The sequence below is a fragment of the Miniopterus natalensis genome, chromosome 5, assembly GCF_054644295.1.
Source record: "Miniopterus natalensis isolate mMinNat1 chromosome 5, mMinNat1.hap1, whole genome shotgun sequence".
NCBI lineage: Eukaryota > Metazoa > Chordata > Mammalia > Chiroptera > Miniopteridae > Miniopterus > Miniopterus natalensis.
The window spans coordinates 65,478,071-65,496,154 of record NC_142085.1 but is presented as its reverse complement, the minus strand read 5'-3'; the positions used below and the strand labels follow the sequence as shown (position 1 = coordinate 65,496,154).

The 18,084-nt window shown below is 33.6% G+C and overlaps 1 protein-coding gene across 1 annotated transcript in view; it reads left to right on the top strand.

Moving 5' to 3' along the window:
• The window catches only part of TRDN (triadin), a 254,454-nt gene that overhangs the window by 166,836 nt on the left and 69,534 nt on the right, over nucleotides 1-18,084 (top strand). Inside the window, exons 13-18 of the mRNA XM_087817589.1 lie at nucleotides 1,140-1,193; nucleotides 3,179-3,208; nucleotides 9,206-9,235; nucleotides 9,995-10,012; nucleotides 13,163-13,195; nucleotides 13,318-13,344. Coding sequence (XP_087673715.1) covers nucleotides 1,140-1,193; nucleotides 3,179-3,208; nucleotides 9,206-9,235; nucleotides 9,995-10,012; nucleotides 13,163-13,195; nucleotides 13,318-13,344 — 192 coding nt within the window. The remainder of the gene's footprint in view (nucleotides 1-1,139; nucleotides 1,194-3,178; nucleotides 3,209-9,205; nucleotides 9,236-9,994; nucleotides 10,013-13,162; nucleotides 13,196-13,317; nucleotides 13,345-18,084) is intronic.

The window sequence follows — 18,084 nt, the reverse complement described above, 5'->3', positions numbered from 1 at the left end:
GTGCTTATGACTCTTTGCCAAGTTATTCTGATGAAATCTTGTTATTTTAACTAGAATTTAATACAGGATTTGTCAAAAGTAGCTTTACAATTGTGAATATGTGAAATAGAGTTTATTCTTGTATTATTATTTATTAACTATTGTATTATTTTTCCATGGAAACAGCTGTAAACTTACTTTGCCCCACACTGTATTAAACTAGCTGAAATTAACATTTGGTGATAATTAAGATAGAATATATATGTGTATCATCTAGTACATTTATACCTAGCTAGTACATACACATAATAGGTCCTAAATAAATATGTGATGAATGAATGAGTGAAGGTCAGTATCTAAGACAAATGACCCAATCTTCCCCTATTGTTAAGTGATAATTCAGTTATTGAAAATTTAATAAAGACAATCTGGAACCACTACTTAGTGAAATGTGAAATGAGTCATTGCTTATTGAAATATTTATTTCCCTTTTTATCTTTCATGCCAATTAATAATATATTTAAATGTTTATCCACTGTTTTTGCATTCTGTTTCTTTAAAGAGAAAATTCTGAACAAAGGGGGGAAAATAAACTAAACCAAAAAAAACTAAGACAAGAGGGAAGAAAGATTTAAAATGAAACTTACTCATTCCCCCCCAGTACGTTTCGTTGCCCCACCACATCAGCGGTAGAGGGAATGCGTCTTAAGTCTGAGACTAAAGCTGGAAATTGGTTGTACTGGGACTTATTCTCATATTAGTCACTCAGGAGCCTTCAAAGAGCCACTTTAAGTCTAACAGTTTCATGCATTTCAAAGGACTGATTATGCAGAAATAATTTACAAAGAATTCTAAGATTTTCAAATTTAGTGCTAAACAAATGCAGAGTATTTCATGGTAAGTTAACAGTGAAGCAAAACAGTTTGGGGCAACTTTATTTTATCCTATTCTTTGGTTCAGTCATTTTATTTTTTTTCTCAATAAGCTTAAGTCTCGGCAACCCTCTTAATAATTGTTTAATTCTTAACAATTCCGAGTGCTAAGGGCAGTGTTTCCTAGATTTAATTTTGCTTTTGTAATTTTTCCTTTTTAAGAAAGGTTTGTTGTATATCTTTCTGACAGTACTCCGTGTTAATTTATTTATCTTTTCTCTTTATAAGAGCCAGGGAAAGCCCCTGAAACCAAACAAGGAACTATAAAAATTGCAGCACAAGGTAAGCAATAAAACACTAAAAATTCTGTGGTTTTTTTTTTTTTTCATTTACATAGCACTGTATTTACAAAAGCAAAATCTGTTTATGGAAGAACAGCACCATCTGCTGGGTTATTATGGGAACCATTGCATTGTTGTGTAAAGATACACATTTCAAGTATTTATTTAGTAATTGGAGAAAGCATGACTAAGACAAATGCAAAATTTGCAGAGGAACCACTGAAGGACCCGGGAATTAGTATCTACTCCAAGTTTCAGTCATTGAGCTTTACTTATATTTTCAAAAATAAGCCATAGGTTGATCGATAGATGGGTGGACAGGTAGATGATATATAGAGATATACCAATGATACACAAATTTTCCGATGTTTTCAATTATACCTTGTAATTTGTGTCATATTAGAAAAATATGTCAGAATGTTTTAAAATTAGTATCACTTCATCTATATACCAAGACTGCAAAATTAGTTTCCAGGTATGATTACAAAATAATCACCCTCACTTTTATGAGCCATCTGAGAAAATGTATGTTTTCATTTATTAATATATTTGGGGTATAAGAGTGGTGTTTTTAAAGAGAACTCTAGGACACTATTGATTCTTCTGGTCACCAGTTTGGGAAAAATACTTCTTTAAAATAATTTTCCTATGAAGCTAGTTTTTAGCTATCAGCTGCAATCACATTCTTTGAGAGAGCTGTTCTAACTCTAGTGACCCAACTCAGGGGAACGGAATACAATGAGTTCTGTTACCTTTACACTCAAGCCATAAGTAGCAATAAGATGAAAGTATAAAGAAAGAGTACAAGTGTTCTGCTTTTGTCACCGATGAAAACTTTACACAACACACTAAGGGGGGAAAAGGTAAAATATTTATTGGAGAAAATATTTTCTCTCCTATGCTACATTATACAATATTGAACAATTAAGGAGATACGTTTAGGTTATGGCACGTTTGTTTCTGTGCAGAAGGCCCTTATAACAGACTTCTTAGCGTCTGACATGATTGCATCTGACCAAAAATTTTCTGTTACATTTAATCCTGGACCCAGCTACATGCAAAATCATCCAAGTATGTATTGGCAAAATGGATTGGCTAATCACCACTTGACCCAACACTTGTTTATAAGCAGTATATGAAAGAACGGTTCAGAGCTATGATGTAAGGTTTTCAGTTTTCTTTTGATTATCAGGTTGTTCAAGAAAATTGATTCTTCTTTAGAAGAGTTCTGATAGAGAGGGTAACAAATATTATGAAAGGTAGAAGCAGGGCAAATATTACTATCACTTCTGTGTTTTATATTCATGAAAATGCGGCTCACAGTGCATTCCTCAAGCAAATGACTGCTAGCTCAAGGAATCATTGCGGTTAAGGTATATATATTCTGATAAAAAAACACAATCACCTGTTTTGACTGAGGCTTCTGAGGGTCATGGTGGAAATGGAACTGTGATTTGAGGCAGGAATTTAGTGTTATTTCAGCCTCATAATAGAGGAGCTCAAGGGGAGGAAATTGGAGAGATAATGTGGGCGATAGGCTCTTCCCTTTTATATTCCAACTATGTTTGACAAGGCAACCTCAACTTATTTTTCAGAATAAAGGATTTATTGTTGAATGAATAGTAACCTAAAGTTTCAAAAGCTTGTTAGAACTATTATTTTAAGAAAATTAGATGAAAGTGTTGATTAAGCACCGTGTACAGGCAAGAGTTAGGGTTGGACAATTACTTATTAATTTGACTTCTTATCTATGTAACAATATATTTTTATTCATTTCTTGCTCTATGTTTTTACCTCAACTTTTTAAAGACCTTCTTATAAAATAATATTTTCAGATTTTTTTAATTTCAGATTTGGATAGGTTAATTTGTACATAAATATCCACTGAATTTATGAATACATGGACTACATTCTCATATTCCCAGGAGTATCCTGAGAAATGGTCATTTAATATGTTTTAACACTATTTTCTTTCCCTTATTTCAGCAGCAGCTAAAAAAGATGAAAAGAAGGAAGGTATGTTTTATGAAAAATTCGACTATGCCCTTTGTGTGAACAGTTTAACAATATTCAGAGTTGGGTTTTGACTACCATTTTGTCTGTATTTCCTTTGGATAATGAATCTATTATGTGCATATATTTTACAAAAATGTGATTTTTCTACCTCACCTCATGTAAAAGGGTAAGCTGCTTTTTTAAAATAACTTTAGTCTTTCCTAAGATATGAGTGTATAACATAACCTCTCAAAATCTTAGGCCTCCTATTCCATTAGCAGTTTTATCACATTTCAAAAATATGCAAAATACAGACCCATTCTCTTATATCAACTGACACTGACAAGCACCCGTTACTTCGTTAAGTTGTACAGAATTCATAGTCCAACCACTACACACCACTTCCCTTTGTCAGGGTGTCCTGATTGGAAAAAAATAAAGTACTGCTGGAGTCAAGTCTATTGCAATAGGAGAAATGAAACTTTCCTCTCAACCGGAACAAAAGGGAAAGTGTTTAAGTTCTGGATGAGCTAGTGCAAAGGTCCTGGAAGGTGTTGGTGAGGTTGGGGGTGGGTGGCCAATGGGACTTGGCCGCCTGTTCTACTAATTGTTGCTTATTGAAGTTAAGTTTCTTACCCCCCTACAGAGGCTGGGACAGAGGGACACTATCTCCTTTGATGATTACCTTTCAAAGGGATGTCCCATAGGTCCTGAGCAAGGTATTTCTGGTTGTAGAAGATTTATATTTCAAAGGGACAAAGAAAGAATTGATCATGCAAGCTTTCTAAAGTAAATGCTCTAACAAAAGGGAGGTCAGGGGCTTATAGCCAAGAAGAAATCTGTTTAAGTTTAGTCAAGCTGATGGGAATATTAAGGCCATCTCAGCCCCTGTGATTCTGTTTAGACAGGTCTCTAGTTATCAGCACTGTTTATTAATCTAGGCTATTTTCTCAGTAAAAATAACTTGTAGATATAAACAACCACTTCTAACTCTGAAAAATTACAATTATATTCTAATTATTGTTTATATAATCTGAGAAAAATAAGAAAGCAAGTGTTATATTTTATATTTAGTGCCATTAGAGTTTTATGTAATCATAATGGCTTGGGAGTCACATTCTGCTTCTATTAAACAAGGATCTTGTCCGGCCAGCGTGGCTCAGTGGTTGAGCATCAATCTATCATCCAGGACATTGTTGTTTAATTCCTGGTCTGGGAACATGCCTGGCTTGTTCCCAGAATATAATAGAATAGGCTTAAACTCAGCTATTCTAGGCAGTCATTTGAGTTGATGTTTCCTGAGTTTCTATTTCTATTTCTGTATCTCCTATTAAGCAGAGCAGAGACATATATAGACATAAGCTTTTCAGCTCTTGTTTCTTACTTTCTATCATCTCAATAAAGATCACAGATATATTTTCCACAGGGAGAGGGAAGATGTTTGTTCGAATGAGGCAAATTCATAACAAATCACCAGACACAATTTGGATTTTCAACATTATCTTACACAAAGTTTATTTCTACTCAGGTTCAAACTTTTTGGATATCTTTCAAAGATACTAATTACTGACAACTTTCCTGGAGAAAGAAAAAATGTGAAGTGCTTTGGGAATTTAATTATAATGTACTTGAGAAGTTCTTTTGTTGGTGAATTTTAAAATACAGAAACAAAAGTGCAAAACAACTTCCTTGTTACCAAAGATGATCTGTGCATCAGACCTCAAAAGGTTTCTTGCATTAGTGAGCCCTGAAAATTTGATTTTCATACGGAGATCTTATCCCAAGCTTGTCTCATCAAATCTCTTAACAAGAGAGACCCTCGGCTCCATGAGCTTTGCCCATCAATTTTACTGTTCTTGGGAGTTCGGGCCTCAAAGTGACCATACCTTAGCCTGAGTGGAATGACATTATTGAATAAATGTTCAACTGAGGTCCTGCTTTGATAAGCCTTTTTCTACTGAAGTTTCCCCTGTATACCACTCTTTCTCCCTAGTCAGATGCTTTCCTTATGATTGATTAGCAAGTATCCTGTTTTACTTCCCATTAGGTTCTCAACATCTAAGTCCAGATAACATTGTATTTTTCTCTATAAAATGTGCTTATTCTCTATCCGTTCTTATGTAATGGCCCCGCTGTCCTTATAGTCGTTAAGACTCAAATTCTGGTGTAAGCTTTAATCTTTTTTTTACCTTTGCCTCTGACAATTAGTCCTTCAGAAAATTTAAATTGCCTGCACTCTCTTTTGTTTAATTCTTCCTAAAATAATTAGGAAAGCTAATCTTCACTCACGGCCTTCAGTCCTCAAATTGTGACCTCACGCTGATATTACAACTTATGTGAACCAAGGAAATAAACTCTGAAATCAGAGGTTCTCAATATGTGGCCAAGGACTTCCAGGGGTTACTGAGACCCTCTCAGCACTTTTGCAAAATTTAAATTATTTTTATAAAATTATGAAGTCATCATTTCCCTTTTCTACTTTCATCCTTCCATGAATGGGCACTGGAGTTTCCCAGAGACTATATAATGTGTGATATTGAAACAGAATGAATATAAAAGCAGATATGTAAATCCAATTGACTTCTCAGTAAGCCACGTATTATTTAAAATTAGAAACATAAACTGATAGAACATACATAAATAAAAGCTGTTTGGGGTTCTAAAATTTTTAGGAATTAAAAGGAGTCCTGAGATGAAGAAGTTTGGAATCTCTGATCTAAATAATTATCTTGCCTATAATATTTTCTTCCAAAATATTGAATTGGCTTCATGAAATTGTTTATGTCATTATCTATTTAAAATATTCGGTGACTCCACACTGATCACAGAAGATAGTATAAAGGCTTTAACCTGCAATTCAACTCCCTACAGTCTGTTTCTGGACCTCCTTTCATGCACACACCTAGGCAAAGGCAAAGGCAAAGGCAAAGCCAAGGCCTGAATAGCTCCACCTGTAAAGATACAATAAGCCTTTCTGAGGTTGAGAAAATCATGATCAGTCAAAGCAAGAGTAGCCAAAGGTGCCAGGTCTTCGTGGTCCTTGTTCCACACACCAAAATGATGATACCTAAAGAAAAGAGCCTAGATAATGCAACACAAATTAGGGACACTTCATTGCTGAGGAGGCAATTCTAGATTACAGCCAACTGGTTTTATGGTCAGCAGCTCTGTTACAAAGGGTTCTAGGAAGGAGAACCCAGGAGGTAATGAGAAGAAAACTCTCACGAGAGCCTCTCAGGAGAGGTAGGTAGGCACGTGGGAGATGGCCTCATAGCAGTTCCTCACAGCCCCATACCCTCTTATGTTCCAGAGGATGGAAAGGCACCCTATCAAGACTCAAATTAGCTGTGATTCAACCTGTGCCTGCTTGGCCTGTATGGATAAGTGCAAGACCACCACAACACCATGGAGCAGCCTTTACTCTACTTCCACTCAGTTTCTTCCTTTATGTATCATATACTTCACCTATTCTAAGCCACTCTCAATTTTACACATATAATGTGCTATCTTGCCTTTGTTTCTGCAATTATCATAGCAGAGCTTACCCTTTCCTTTTCCTCTATAAATATTCAATGTTTTCAGGGCTCATAAAAAATTCTCCTTCCTCTAAGACATCTGTCTAACCCCCAATTACACATACATTCTCTTTCATTTATAATCTCCCATCAGAGTTTATAACTCCCTGCCATCATTCATGTCTTGCCACCTTGTGTATCATATTACTTGTATTCATTTTCCTTCTACTCTTATTGACTTTTGAACTTTTGACTAAAAAAGGCATGTTTTATTCACTTTTATCTCCTACAAGGACTAACACATTTCCTCAGTTCTCACATCATTCAACAAATATTTATTCTGTGAATGAATCAGTAATGTAAGACTCGAGATAAATATAATTGCCATAGGAATTATGAAGAGGTGCTTAATTTTTCACGTCCCAGCAAAGAAAATTCTTTTTTATTATTGGGAGTTATAATCCAGTGAGCTTTTTAGGGCTGGGAAATTACAGTCAGTTGTTGTCAGTTTCATCCAGATGTATTTGATCACTAACTGCTATTTGGGCTGTGCTAGCAGGTCTGGTAGATCTCATTCACTTAACCTTAGCTCCTGGATGAATTCCCACACAGGTTATCTTCTGAAAGATGCAGCTCCATTGAGAACTAGTCAGATTAGATTTAGTTTCTCATAACTGCAATAAGAGCAGGTAGAGTAAAATGCATGTGAAAACTAGTCCCAAATTCTAGGGCTTCAGAATTGAGATTTGAAGAGGAATCCTGTAGAAAAACAATGCAAAATATCTGTTTTTTTAATTGAATACATATGTCAGTTGGGTGAGTTTCACAAAGTAGGTGGGGTACTTCATCACCAACATTAGTAGACTACCAGAGAGTTAATTTTTCCCTTCAATGTCAATTGGTATTTCATTTCCCTCTGGCATCACTTATGAACATAATAGACCATACCTGGTACATTACTAAAGATGAGTGAGTGATGAATTGAACAGATTGCAAACACATCACTGCCTTTAAATAACAGCTGCTGAGCCCTCAATGTTCTTAATAAAAGGCTTGTTCAGATTATTGGGCAGACGGTTTTTAAGGAAGTATAGTCACCAACTAAGCCTTTATGATATTTTTAAGCCATTCGACAGAGTGCTGAGAGCGCATAATGAAGTTTAATAGCATGAGTATTAACTGCTGGTACTTACAGCTCTTCAGAGTCAGAATGTGATCTTTCAATTGCAAGCATTATATTTTTTGGTAGCCCAAGTATTTTACAAGTATTCTACTGCATTGTTGGCTACTAACCAAAAGACAAACTGTTAGTGAATGTCTACTGTTCTAGGATCTAAGCCATATAATTGCTGGCCAGAAAAGCTTATCTACCTTTTTTAAGTAGCAATTTGTAGTTCATTGTTATGATTCTAATTTCACTAATATTCAGAGAATTTCAAAGTTCAGTTGCAGAAGAGGTAAAAGAAATAACACAGAATATAAGAAATAAAATATTCTAAGAAAAAATCTAAGTTAAGATGCCTCCATTCTAAAATAAATGAGGCCAAAAACCTATTTATTATTTATTTGTTTGTTTATTTATTTATTTATTTAAATATATCTTTATTGATTTCAGAGGGAGGAAGGGAGAGGGAGAGAGAGAGAGAGAGAGAGAGAGAGAGAAACATCAATGATGAGAGAGTCATTGATCAGCTGCCTCCTGCACGCCCCCTTATGGGGATCAAGCGGCAACCCCAGGCATGTGCCCTGATCAAGAATTGAACAGCGATCTCCTAGATCATAAGTCAATGCTCAACCACTGAGCCATGCCAGCTGGGCAAAACCTGTTTATTTTAAAGTGATAGGAACAGATAGTCTCATGGCCTGTATACTAGAAATAACAAATTTCTCAGATCTAAGCCAAATACTCAAAAGACTAAAAATAAAATAGATGTCTGCAGACCACTGAATACACTTTACTAAACAGCAGTTAATAGGCATAATGATGTGTTCATTAGTAACCCATGAGCCAACATCCACTAGTTTCTTTTCCATTACAATAGAAATAATGGAATGTTTGTATTGAAAATGTATTGATTATTCAAAGAGAGTGCAACATATTTCACCTGGACTGCTTGAGACTGAACACATGAAATAATTGCAATTAAATGTATGGATACCAACTCATCTTCATGGAAACAGACCACGTATTTGTTAGTTTGGTTTTCTATGAAAAGATTATTAGCTTCAATGGTACAATGTAATCTCTATGCAAATTATATATGGATTTTTTTCATATTTTTCTATATTTTATACTTCAAAAAGTTTCTCACTTCCTACCTCATTCCATCTAATATTTATCCTCTTAAAAAGTTCTATTTTAGCCCTAAATTCTAAAAATATATTATGTAATCAACCCATTTTGTTGAAAATGATTTTAAGGTGAATGAACCTTTAGGTGTGAACTAATCAGTTGTTGATTTAATTGATCTGCTTTATCAATAATTTATCTTTGTGTTTTCAGATTCCAAGAAAACAAAAACACCTGCAGAAGGTATTGGAAATATTTCCTGATTCTGTCTTATATTTGATGAACCCCCGATTAGCATTACTTTTTAAAGTGTTAACATAAAAGAAAAACTATATACTTGGGATAGAGGAGGGAGAACAATATTGAGATTGAAAGAGAGAATGAAAAAAAAAAAAAACACAAAAAAGAGCTGAGTCTTTCTGACAATACAGCTATGAGAAATATTTGGCAGTAATAAAAAAATAAAACTGTATATGTTCAACTTTCACAGTAATTGTTTTCAGAGAAATGTTTGCTTGACCAAAAAAAAAATTGGACAATGCTTAGTACCAAGCATTTATTTTACTAGAAAGCATAAATTCAATTAATCTTGGATACACCAGCATCAATTAAGAAACTAAATTATTTCTTTGTGTTGAATATAATCGTAACTCATATGTCAAGTATACCTATTTCTTCTGTATTGATTCATATATATTTATGTGTTCACATGTGTTTTTTTGTGTTCACATGTATTTATGAAGATTGCAAAGTATAAATTATTTAAAGTGGTTAAAGAGTATAATCCTAGGTTAATTCATTGTCAAACAGTATTTCTCAATCAAATTAAGGACACACTATGATAATCAGCAATACTCTCAGAGCAGCACTCACTGTGAACTTTAAGGGGAGAGGACAAGGGAGCGGTTGAAATATGATGGCCTAATCAGCATGTTGAGGGAGTAAACTTTATCTTTAAATGTTTTAAGAGCAATGGTTTTCTGTTTATATTTCTTTCAACAGAACAACCCAAGGGAAAAAGTAAGGAAATGCATGAAAATGTGTATTTTTTTCTCTGTTCTGCTACTATTGGCCTGCTGGCACATGTAGACTTGCAGTTTTGAATCTCCCTTTTCTACATTTTATGCATGTGAACTATTTGTTGTTTTTGTCAGGATGAAAGAAAACACAACCTGGGGTGGGTCAGAGTGAACTGAAAGGCATGTAATTATTCTTAGAGTTCTTTTTCAAACTCATGTAGTCATCTGATATTATCCACAGCCTGGTAACCTAAAATACAGCTGCATCCATTAATCAAAACTACATTATTTTGGTGTGAATTTAGTCTCTATAATCTGGTTAGTTCTATCCTTAGAAAAGACTGAATAGAAATTATTTTACAGGCCAGTTTTACAACTTCTTTTCTATTTATTTCTTATAACCCAAAATGTTTTGTCATGATCCCATGATTTATAGTATTTTGCCTATAACATGATTTTTCCTCCTACAAGTGCTACTATGAGCTTTGTGGAATACCATTGCTTGAGATCCGTACCTTAGCATCACTGTCGCTTTAATACACAGTATTAAAGCTGTTTGCTAACAATTCAGCAAAGCCTTGAGATTGTGTCCTTTGCAAATATATACTCTTCTCTAAAGAAAATAGGTTATAATGAACAAATGGAAATAAAAAAACTTTACCTTCACCATATTCAGTTAGCCATTAGAAATCATCACATTTCTGGGTATATAGAGCTTTTTAAAGATCCTAGTAATATTAAAAATATGCTTTAAAATACACACCAAACTAAAAAAATATTTATGCATGATTTGGTCCTGCAAAAGGTCAGGACACTGAGAAAGCCTATGTCATAAAAATGCTCTAAAATATCCTGTGGAGAGAATCATGAAATTATACTACAACTCAGCCAGGGGGAGCAATCTGTCTATAAAGAAGGATGTGAAGTGTTCTTTCAGTCTCAGATTTATGTGTGTGCAAAGCTGAAAGCTGCTGATCAGCTCTGGCAGATGAGTACAGAAACCACTCTATAAACCATTGCACCACAGGAAAATGAGAATGAAAAATGGTATTAAATTATGCATATATATATATATATATATATATATGTATGTATGTATGTATGTATACATAACCTTCAAGCCCTCACTTTATTGCAGTCTATATGATTTAAAAGTTCCTGCAGACATGCTGCAGCTCTTTGACAATCTTTGGGGCTTTGATGTAGTTAATAAATAGAGAAGCTCTCTTAGAAATTCGTTTACATCTCAACTGCTTTCCTGTTGAAAAGGTCTGGTTTTTGACTTGAGCACTAATAGGGAGAAGAAAAAGATTTGACTTCTAAACAACTATTAATTCTTTTGAAATTAACATATCTGTTCTGATTTATCAACAAAATATGTTTTTATTATTATTATTGCATCTTTGAATTTGTTTGATTTAGTTATTTTTGTCTTTAAAATTGCTTCATTCAATTATACATCTCCAACCCTATATTCTTATTTTGCTCCTGCTTTTCTAGTTAACACAGCTGAAGAGGCTGTACTTTTTTTAGTTTAAAAATAAATCATGTCATGTAGTGGAAACAGGGAGAAGAGTACACGAGATCTTCCTTTACATATTTTTGATAAATTCTCGTGACTTATAATTTTTTCAAAAGACAAAAAGTAAAAAGAAAGAACTCAAAAAAGTCATTCATAGGCATGATTTTGAAGATCCTGTAGCATTAATGGTTAAATTTGTTTAAGTTTATCAAGGGTAATTTAAAAATTATTGAATTATTCCATATAATAAATGTTCTCAATAATCTTTTCTTACATGTTGTTCCAAATTAGCACAGTATTTCCTTCTTTGATATGATTGAAAGGCCCTGTGAAATCTCACATTTCAATGGTGTTTGATTTTGTAAATCTGCTTTGACTATTTTTTTTTAATTGTCATCACTTTACAGAGTTCTTACAAATGTTTTCTCATTGGAGTTTCACATCAGTCATAAATTAAGCTATATATTTAATTCTTCATGTTTTCCAGACAGCTTTTGGTAATGTTATTTTGTTTAATTTTGCTCAGTTGCCTAAACTTCTTCCTTTGACTTGTAACACTTGGTCAATCCATTTGTTTTGTTTTCCTGCCTGCATGCTATCTTAGGAGTGAATAAAAGAGTCGTTAGACCTTCCTAACTACAGGCCTGATTAACAAAATTGTACACTTCAGAGACTGATGAGATGGACATAAAAGATTCAATGATACATTATATTTCTAAAATATAGTTCTTAGAATTATTTCAGCATAAACAGCTTCTAGTCTTCCAAATGTATTCATTAAACAAAATGAAGAAATCTCTCCATTCTTTTTTTTTTTAAAATGAATCAATGTTATGTTGAAACTCTTCTTGAAAATTCTGTTTTAAATTAAGTCTACAGGCTTGTCAAGGCAAAATAAGTAAGAATAAGAACACAGACAATAGCATTTTATATGAATTTAGTACTTGTGCTTCATATAAAATCAGTGCTTATTATAATATAAATGTCAGTTTATTCTTAAGGCCAGAATATTACTTTGTCTTGTGCAATATTGACAAAAGTAGGTTTTTAGAAAGAAACACTGTCTAAAAAAAACTCTATAAGGAACATTTGTCCTATAAACACAGGAATGTGTTTTGCTTCCCTCTGAAAATTCTTAGTCTGTTTTACTGTCCTAAATCTGCCTCAGCAAACCTTTGTCTTAGCAAAACAAATATCTCTTCAATATAAGAAGATATCACCTTAGGAGTCAATATGAAATCTGTCCATCTGCATCTGAGAATTATTTTAAAACAGCTACAATAATTACCCTTTGTGCTTACTCTTACCCCAAATTTATTTTATGTTGATATAATAGCAAATTTATTTTTTTCCATCCTTTATAAACCCTATTTTAGTTTTCTGGTTTATTATCCATGAAAAATTTTAATTCCTCTAGTATTCAGAATATTCCCATGCTGTTCTGTGAGGCAACTCTGTGAAGGGAAATAGAAGGGAAGACTTGTTCTGAATACAATATTAGTCTTTTTACGGCAGTTATTATCACTTGCTGCAATCTTTCATTAGAAGATACGTTTCTTTGGGATAATACAGTTAAGTTGGGACACACAAAATTGGAATAATAAAGATAATGTTAATAATATGTTTCAGAACAGGAAAAGAAAGAAAAACATGCAGAACCAGGTAACTGCTTTTAAATGCCTCTATCTTCTTAATTTCAAGATATTATTTAATTTGCAATTGAATCCTGAATTGTGATCAAATAGCATGAAATGTTGACTTTTTTCTTTTCTTGCTTGATACAGCAAAACCACCAAAAAAAGAACATTCAGGTGAGTCAGACCAATGTTGCTGAGTTCTTTCTACTTGATGTCCCATGTTTTTTAATGCTGCATCCTCAGACAGGCATGAGGACCATGACAGGAAAGGGCAGGAAATTCTTCTATCACCCAGTCTTTTGTCCAACTTCTTCACATAGAATTAACACTAATGAAATTTTAGAAAATGAAAGACAAATAATATGTTACACTCTTGCTACTCGATGTATTCTGTGAACCAGTAGCATCAGAATCACCTAAAAGCTTCCAGGGTTGGGGAATGTTCAGCCCTTGGGCCATATAAGGCCCTCAAGATCATTTGGTCTGGCCCTGCCAGGGAAACAGCAGGTGGGACTCGAAATTCAATAAATCTAGGAGCTTTTTTCATAGAAACAGTAATTTTGCATGGTCCTTGAATGATGTTATAAATATCCAAATGGCCCTTGGCAGAAAATTGTTTCCCACCCTATCAATCTGGCCCTACTCCAGGCCTACTGAACCAGAATCTGCAACCTCCTCAGATCCCCAGTGGATTCATCTATGCAGTGTCTGAGAAGCACTGTTTTACAGTTTAATGTAAAAAAAATAAAAACACTTTCTGTAAATGCATCTGATATTGCTTTGCTTTAAAAATATGAAATATTAAATTCCATCATATAGTCTCTCCTATTCTAAATGTTACTTAATGAGATTTCTTAAGTACTCGGGGAAGTTGCAATGAGAGTAGAGTAGATTTTCCCCTCAATATATTTACAGTCTAATAGTGAAAAAATTGAATTGGGAATCAGACAGCCAAAAAACAAACATAAAAACAAAGAAAAACTAAAAATGCAGTTGGTATAGTTATCAATAGTTTTCTAAAAGGTTTCTAGAGTTGCACTTGCCCTCTTAGTTGTTTCAAATGAAAATTCCTGAAAAATTTTATTGACCTTATTTTAAAACATAATCTGTTGATTTTGCCTGACAAACTTCTACTCAAGGAAATTCACTGGTTTTTTTTTTTTTTGGTTTTTTTTTTGGGCGTATGTGTGCAATCATAGCCTAAATGTCCAGTAGTCACTCCTGCTTTTTTGTTGTATTTAAATGAAAATAGTATTTACTCAATATTATGTAAGTAACCATGCAAATAAAGCTCAACTATATTCTTACCCCTTCCATAGACTGCAAATAGCCACAGGTTTGAAGTCATATTTCACATTCTTCCAAGTTTGGAGTCTTCCTCAGACAACCCAAATCCATTTAGGTGTCTCTCTAACTAGTTCTCATAGTATCATCTTTCTTTTATAAAAACACTTAATATACTGTTATAATCATATTACCTTTTTTTATTCACTTTAAATAGCCAGAATTTAGAAGATTAGAATTGAATTTTATATCTTGATTCCCATAGTGTTTATTATAAAGTCAGGCACATAGTAGGCACTTGATAATGATTGATTGAATGGAAAGAGAAATATCAAATAGGAAAATCACATTTGTTTTAAAATTTTAAATATGAATGACTCAAATAATTTACAATATGAAATAATCACATATTTAACCACTTCACATTCACATTTGTTTTACTTATCCTTTCAGAAGGAATATTTTTGTTTATATCAAAGAAAACAGATTATATGTTCAGAGGTAACATTCCCACAAGTGAGCCATAACACATATTCTCACTTACGCACATATACAGAAAGGTAAAACAGATCATAGACATAGAAACACAGAGAAGCAACAGAGTGACTATTGGTGTAATCAGTTTCATGAGTTTTAATAGATAAACATTATTGTCTAGTATTGAAACTGATAAAATACAATAATTTAAATTCCTTAAAATTATTATCTGCTCATTCTATGGTTCGATGATAATGTAGCAACTTAGCAATAATTAGCTTCCTTTTAAAAATTGAAACCCCTGTATAATCAATTCACTTCATTTTTTTCATACCATTTTATAGACTTTAAGGAAATGAATTGGCTTGTACATAAAAACAGATTCTTAGATATTCTAGAATGGAAACCAAAATGAGTAAGTTGTGAATGAGCATTCTATGTTTGTGGAAGGTATATGAATATGAAAAAATTATGGTTCATGGCATATATTTAAAGTACATAAAAGAAAATGGCATGGTGTTGCATATTCTCTTCCTCAGACCTATTTTTTAATTATTTTCCAAGGTTATAATACAGTCTTTTAAAACACAAAAATAACCTTAAAACTATGTTAGAGAGAGACGAGTAGATGTGTAATTAATTTAGACCATATTATATCTTGTCCTTAACAGCTGCCAGTGAAAAAGAAGCGAAAGCAAGTATGTTGAATAAAACTTTAAAGAAAACGGAGCATATTTCAGCAGCTCGCTCATTTAAGTTCTCTGTTAGAGACGATGCTAATGCTAATTTTTAAAGTTGGCTCACCAAATATTTCTTGCTATGCTTATTTAATTTTTTGAAATAACATGCACAATTATTTAACCTTATATTTTCTGGGAATTTATTTTTATTAAAATTTATCTACAGATTTTTCAGTTGTAAATGTTAATTTGTCCAGCTGATAACCCCTTTTTGAGTTGTTTGCATTTTCGTTTCCCATTCTGCAGAATGTTAATTGATCTCTTCACTCTCTTAAACACATCCTAGTTAATCTTTCTAATAATTAATCACTTGATCAAACCAGTAGGTAACATAATTTGTCACCTATTGTAATGTCATAGTTTCCCTTTTAATGTATGTACCCTCAGATTGTAAATATTGACTAATAACTATAATATACTATGGCATTTGCTTCAATAATAGTTTTGACAATACTCTTAGAGAGAGATGCTGATTACTTTGTCAGTATTTATTGATTCAATAAAACAAAAAATCAACAAGGAAAAAGTGACTCTAAATGACACACTAGATTGGATGGATTTAATTGACATTTACAGAACATTTTACCCCAAAGCTGCAGAATATACATTCTTCTGAAGTGCGCATGGAACATTCTCAAAGATAGACCACATGTTAGGACACAAAGCAAGTCTCTACAAGTTCAAGAAGATGGAAATCCTATTAAGCATCTTCTTGGATACTTACACCATGAAATACTATGCAGCTGTAAAAAAGGATCCCTTACCCTTTGAGACAGCATGGTGGGACCTGGAGAGTATTATGCTAAGTGAAATAAGACAGTCAAAGAAACACAAGTATCACATGATCTTACTCATATGTGGAATCTAATGAACAAAATAAACTGATGAACAAAATAGATCCAGAGACACAGAAGCATGGAACAGTCTGACGGATCTCAGAGACAAGGCAGGCGGTTGGGGAAAGAATAACCTAAGAATTTATATGCATATATACATAACCCATGGGCACAGACAATAGGGTGGTGAAGGCCTGGAGGGGGGTGTGCAGGGTGGAGGGGATCAATGGGGGAAAAAGGGGACATTTGTAACACTTTCAACAATAAAGATAAATCAGAACAAAAATAACCAACAAAGAAGTAAAACACAAGCATAAGCTATCTCCTAGTCATTTGACTTCTAAGAAAATTATTGCACATTTCAGAAGGAATATACAAGAAAGGTCATACCAAGGTTATTTATAGTAGCACAGAATTGGATATGACCTACTATCTATTGGCAGGAGAACAAATATATAATTTGTAGAACACGTATACAGTGAAATACTATACAGAGGTTAAATAAATCAACTATACGTACTCATATTAACATGACCTCTGTAAGAAGTTAAAGAGTGTATTTGGCCAAACAACAATTTCAAGAGGGCAGCTCCAAACCTGAGAAATGCTCAGGGACACTCTATTGGTGGGTTATAAACCTCCAGTGCAGAGGTTTTTATAGAGAAATTAGGAAGCAAAGCAAACAAATTATTTAATTGGTTATAACATAAATTGCTATTTGGTAACATTTAGTTATTTGGCTGTTGTGATAGTTGCTCTTGAGTTTCATTTTTCTCAGATTTGAGAAAAATTTAGTTGACTTCTGGTTTTGGTTCATTCACATAGGCTACCAATGGGACTAGAGGGACTCCAGACCAATGGCCTCCTGGTTTAATGGTTTTAGCACTGCCTCTCAACACGATGTTTTGAAAGAAGCAAATTACAAAAATTAAGCAATAATATACTTCAATTTATATGAATTTATCTCACTAAATAATGTAATTTAATCTATATACAATGGCCTTGACTTTGTTTCGAGATAAATACATGGAATAAAAACTGCTTAGAAAAAGAAAATAATGTGAAATTTAGGTCAATGATTCTGAGATGAAGGGAAAGACATTCAATGATAGTTGGGCAGGTAATAGGTTTCAAAGACTGATAATACCGTATTTCTTAAGTCTACAAGGGGCTTCAAAGGTGGGCATTTTTTATTGCCATTCATAAAATGTGCACCAATGTAAATGCCTTTACACCTTTTATTTGTGTACCTTCCATAATTCAACAAGTTTTGAAAAGTAGAGGATGAGAAGATGAAGTGGTGGCCTTGAGTGTAGCAGCCCTCTGGAGGCTGTGACAGATGACAGAGAGATGAGGGAGTTGGCATGGCCGGGATGCAGAATGAAGGCTGTGGTTTTCTGAGGCTATAAAATGTGACATATTGTGTTTCTAAGCTGATGTGAAAGCATCCGTGAAGTGGAAAACGGATGAGGTAGCAGATAGAAGCAATATTTGGAAGAACAAAGGCCTTGACTAGGCAAAAGAAGATGGGATGCAGGGCAGAAATGGAAGGATTGGAATGAAATAGGAGCAGGGAC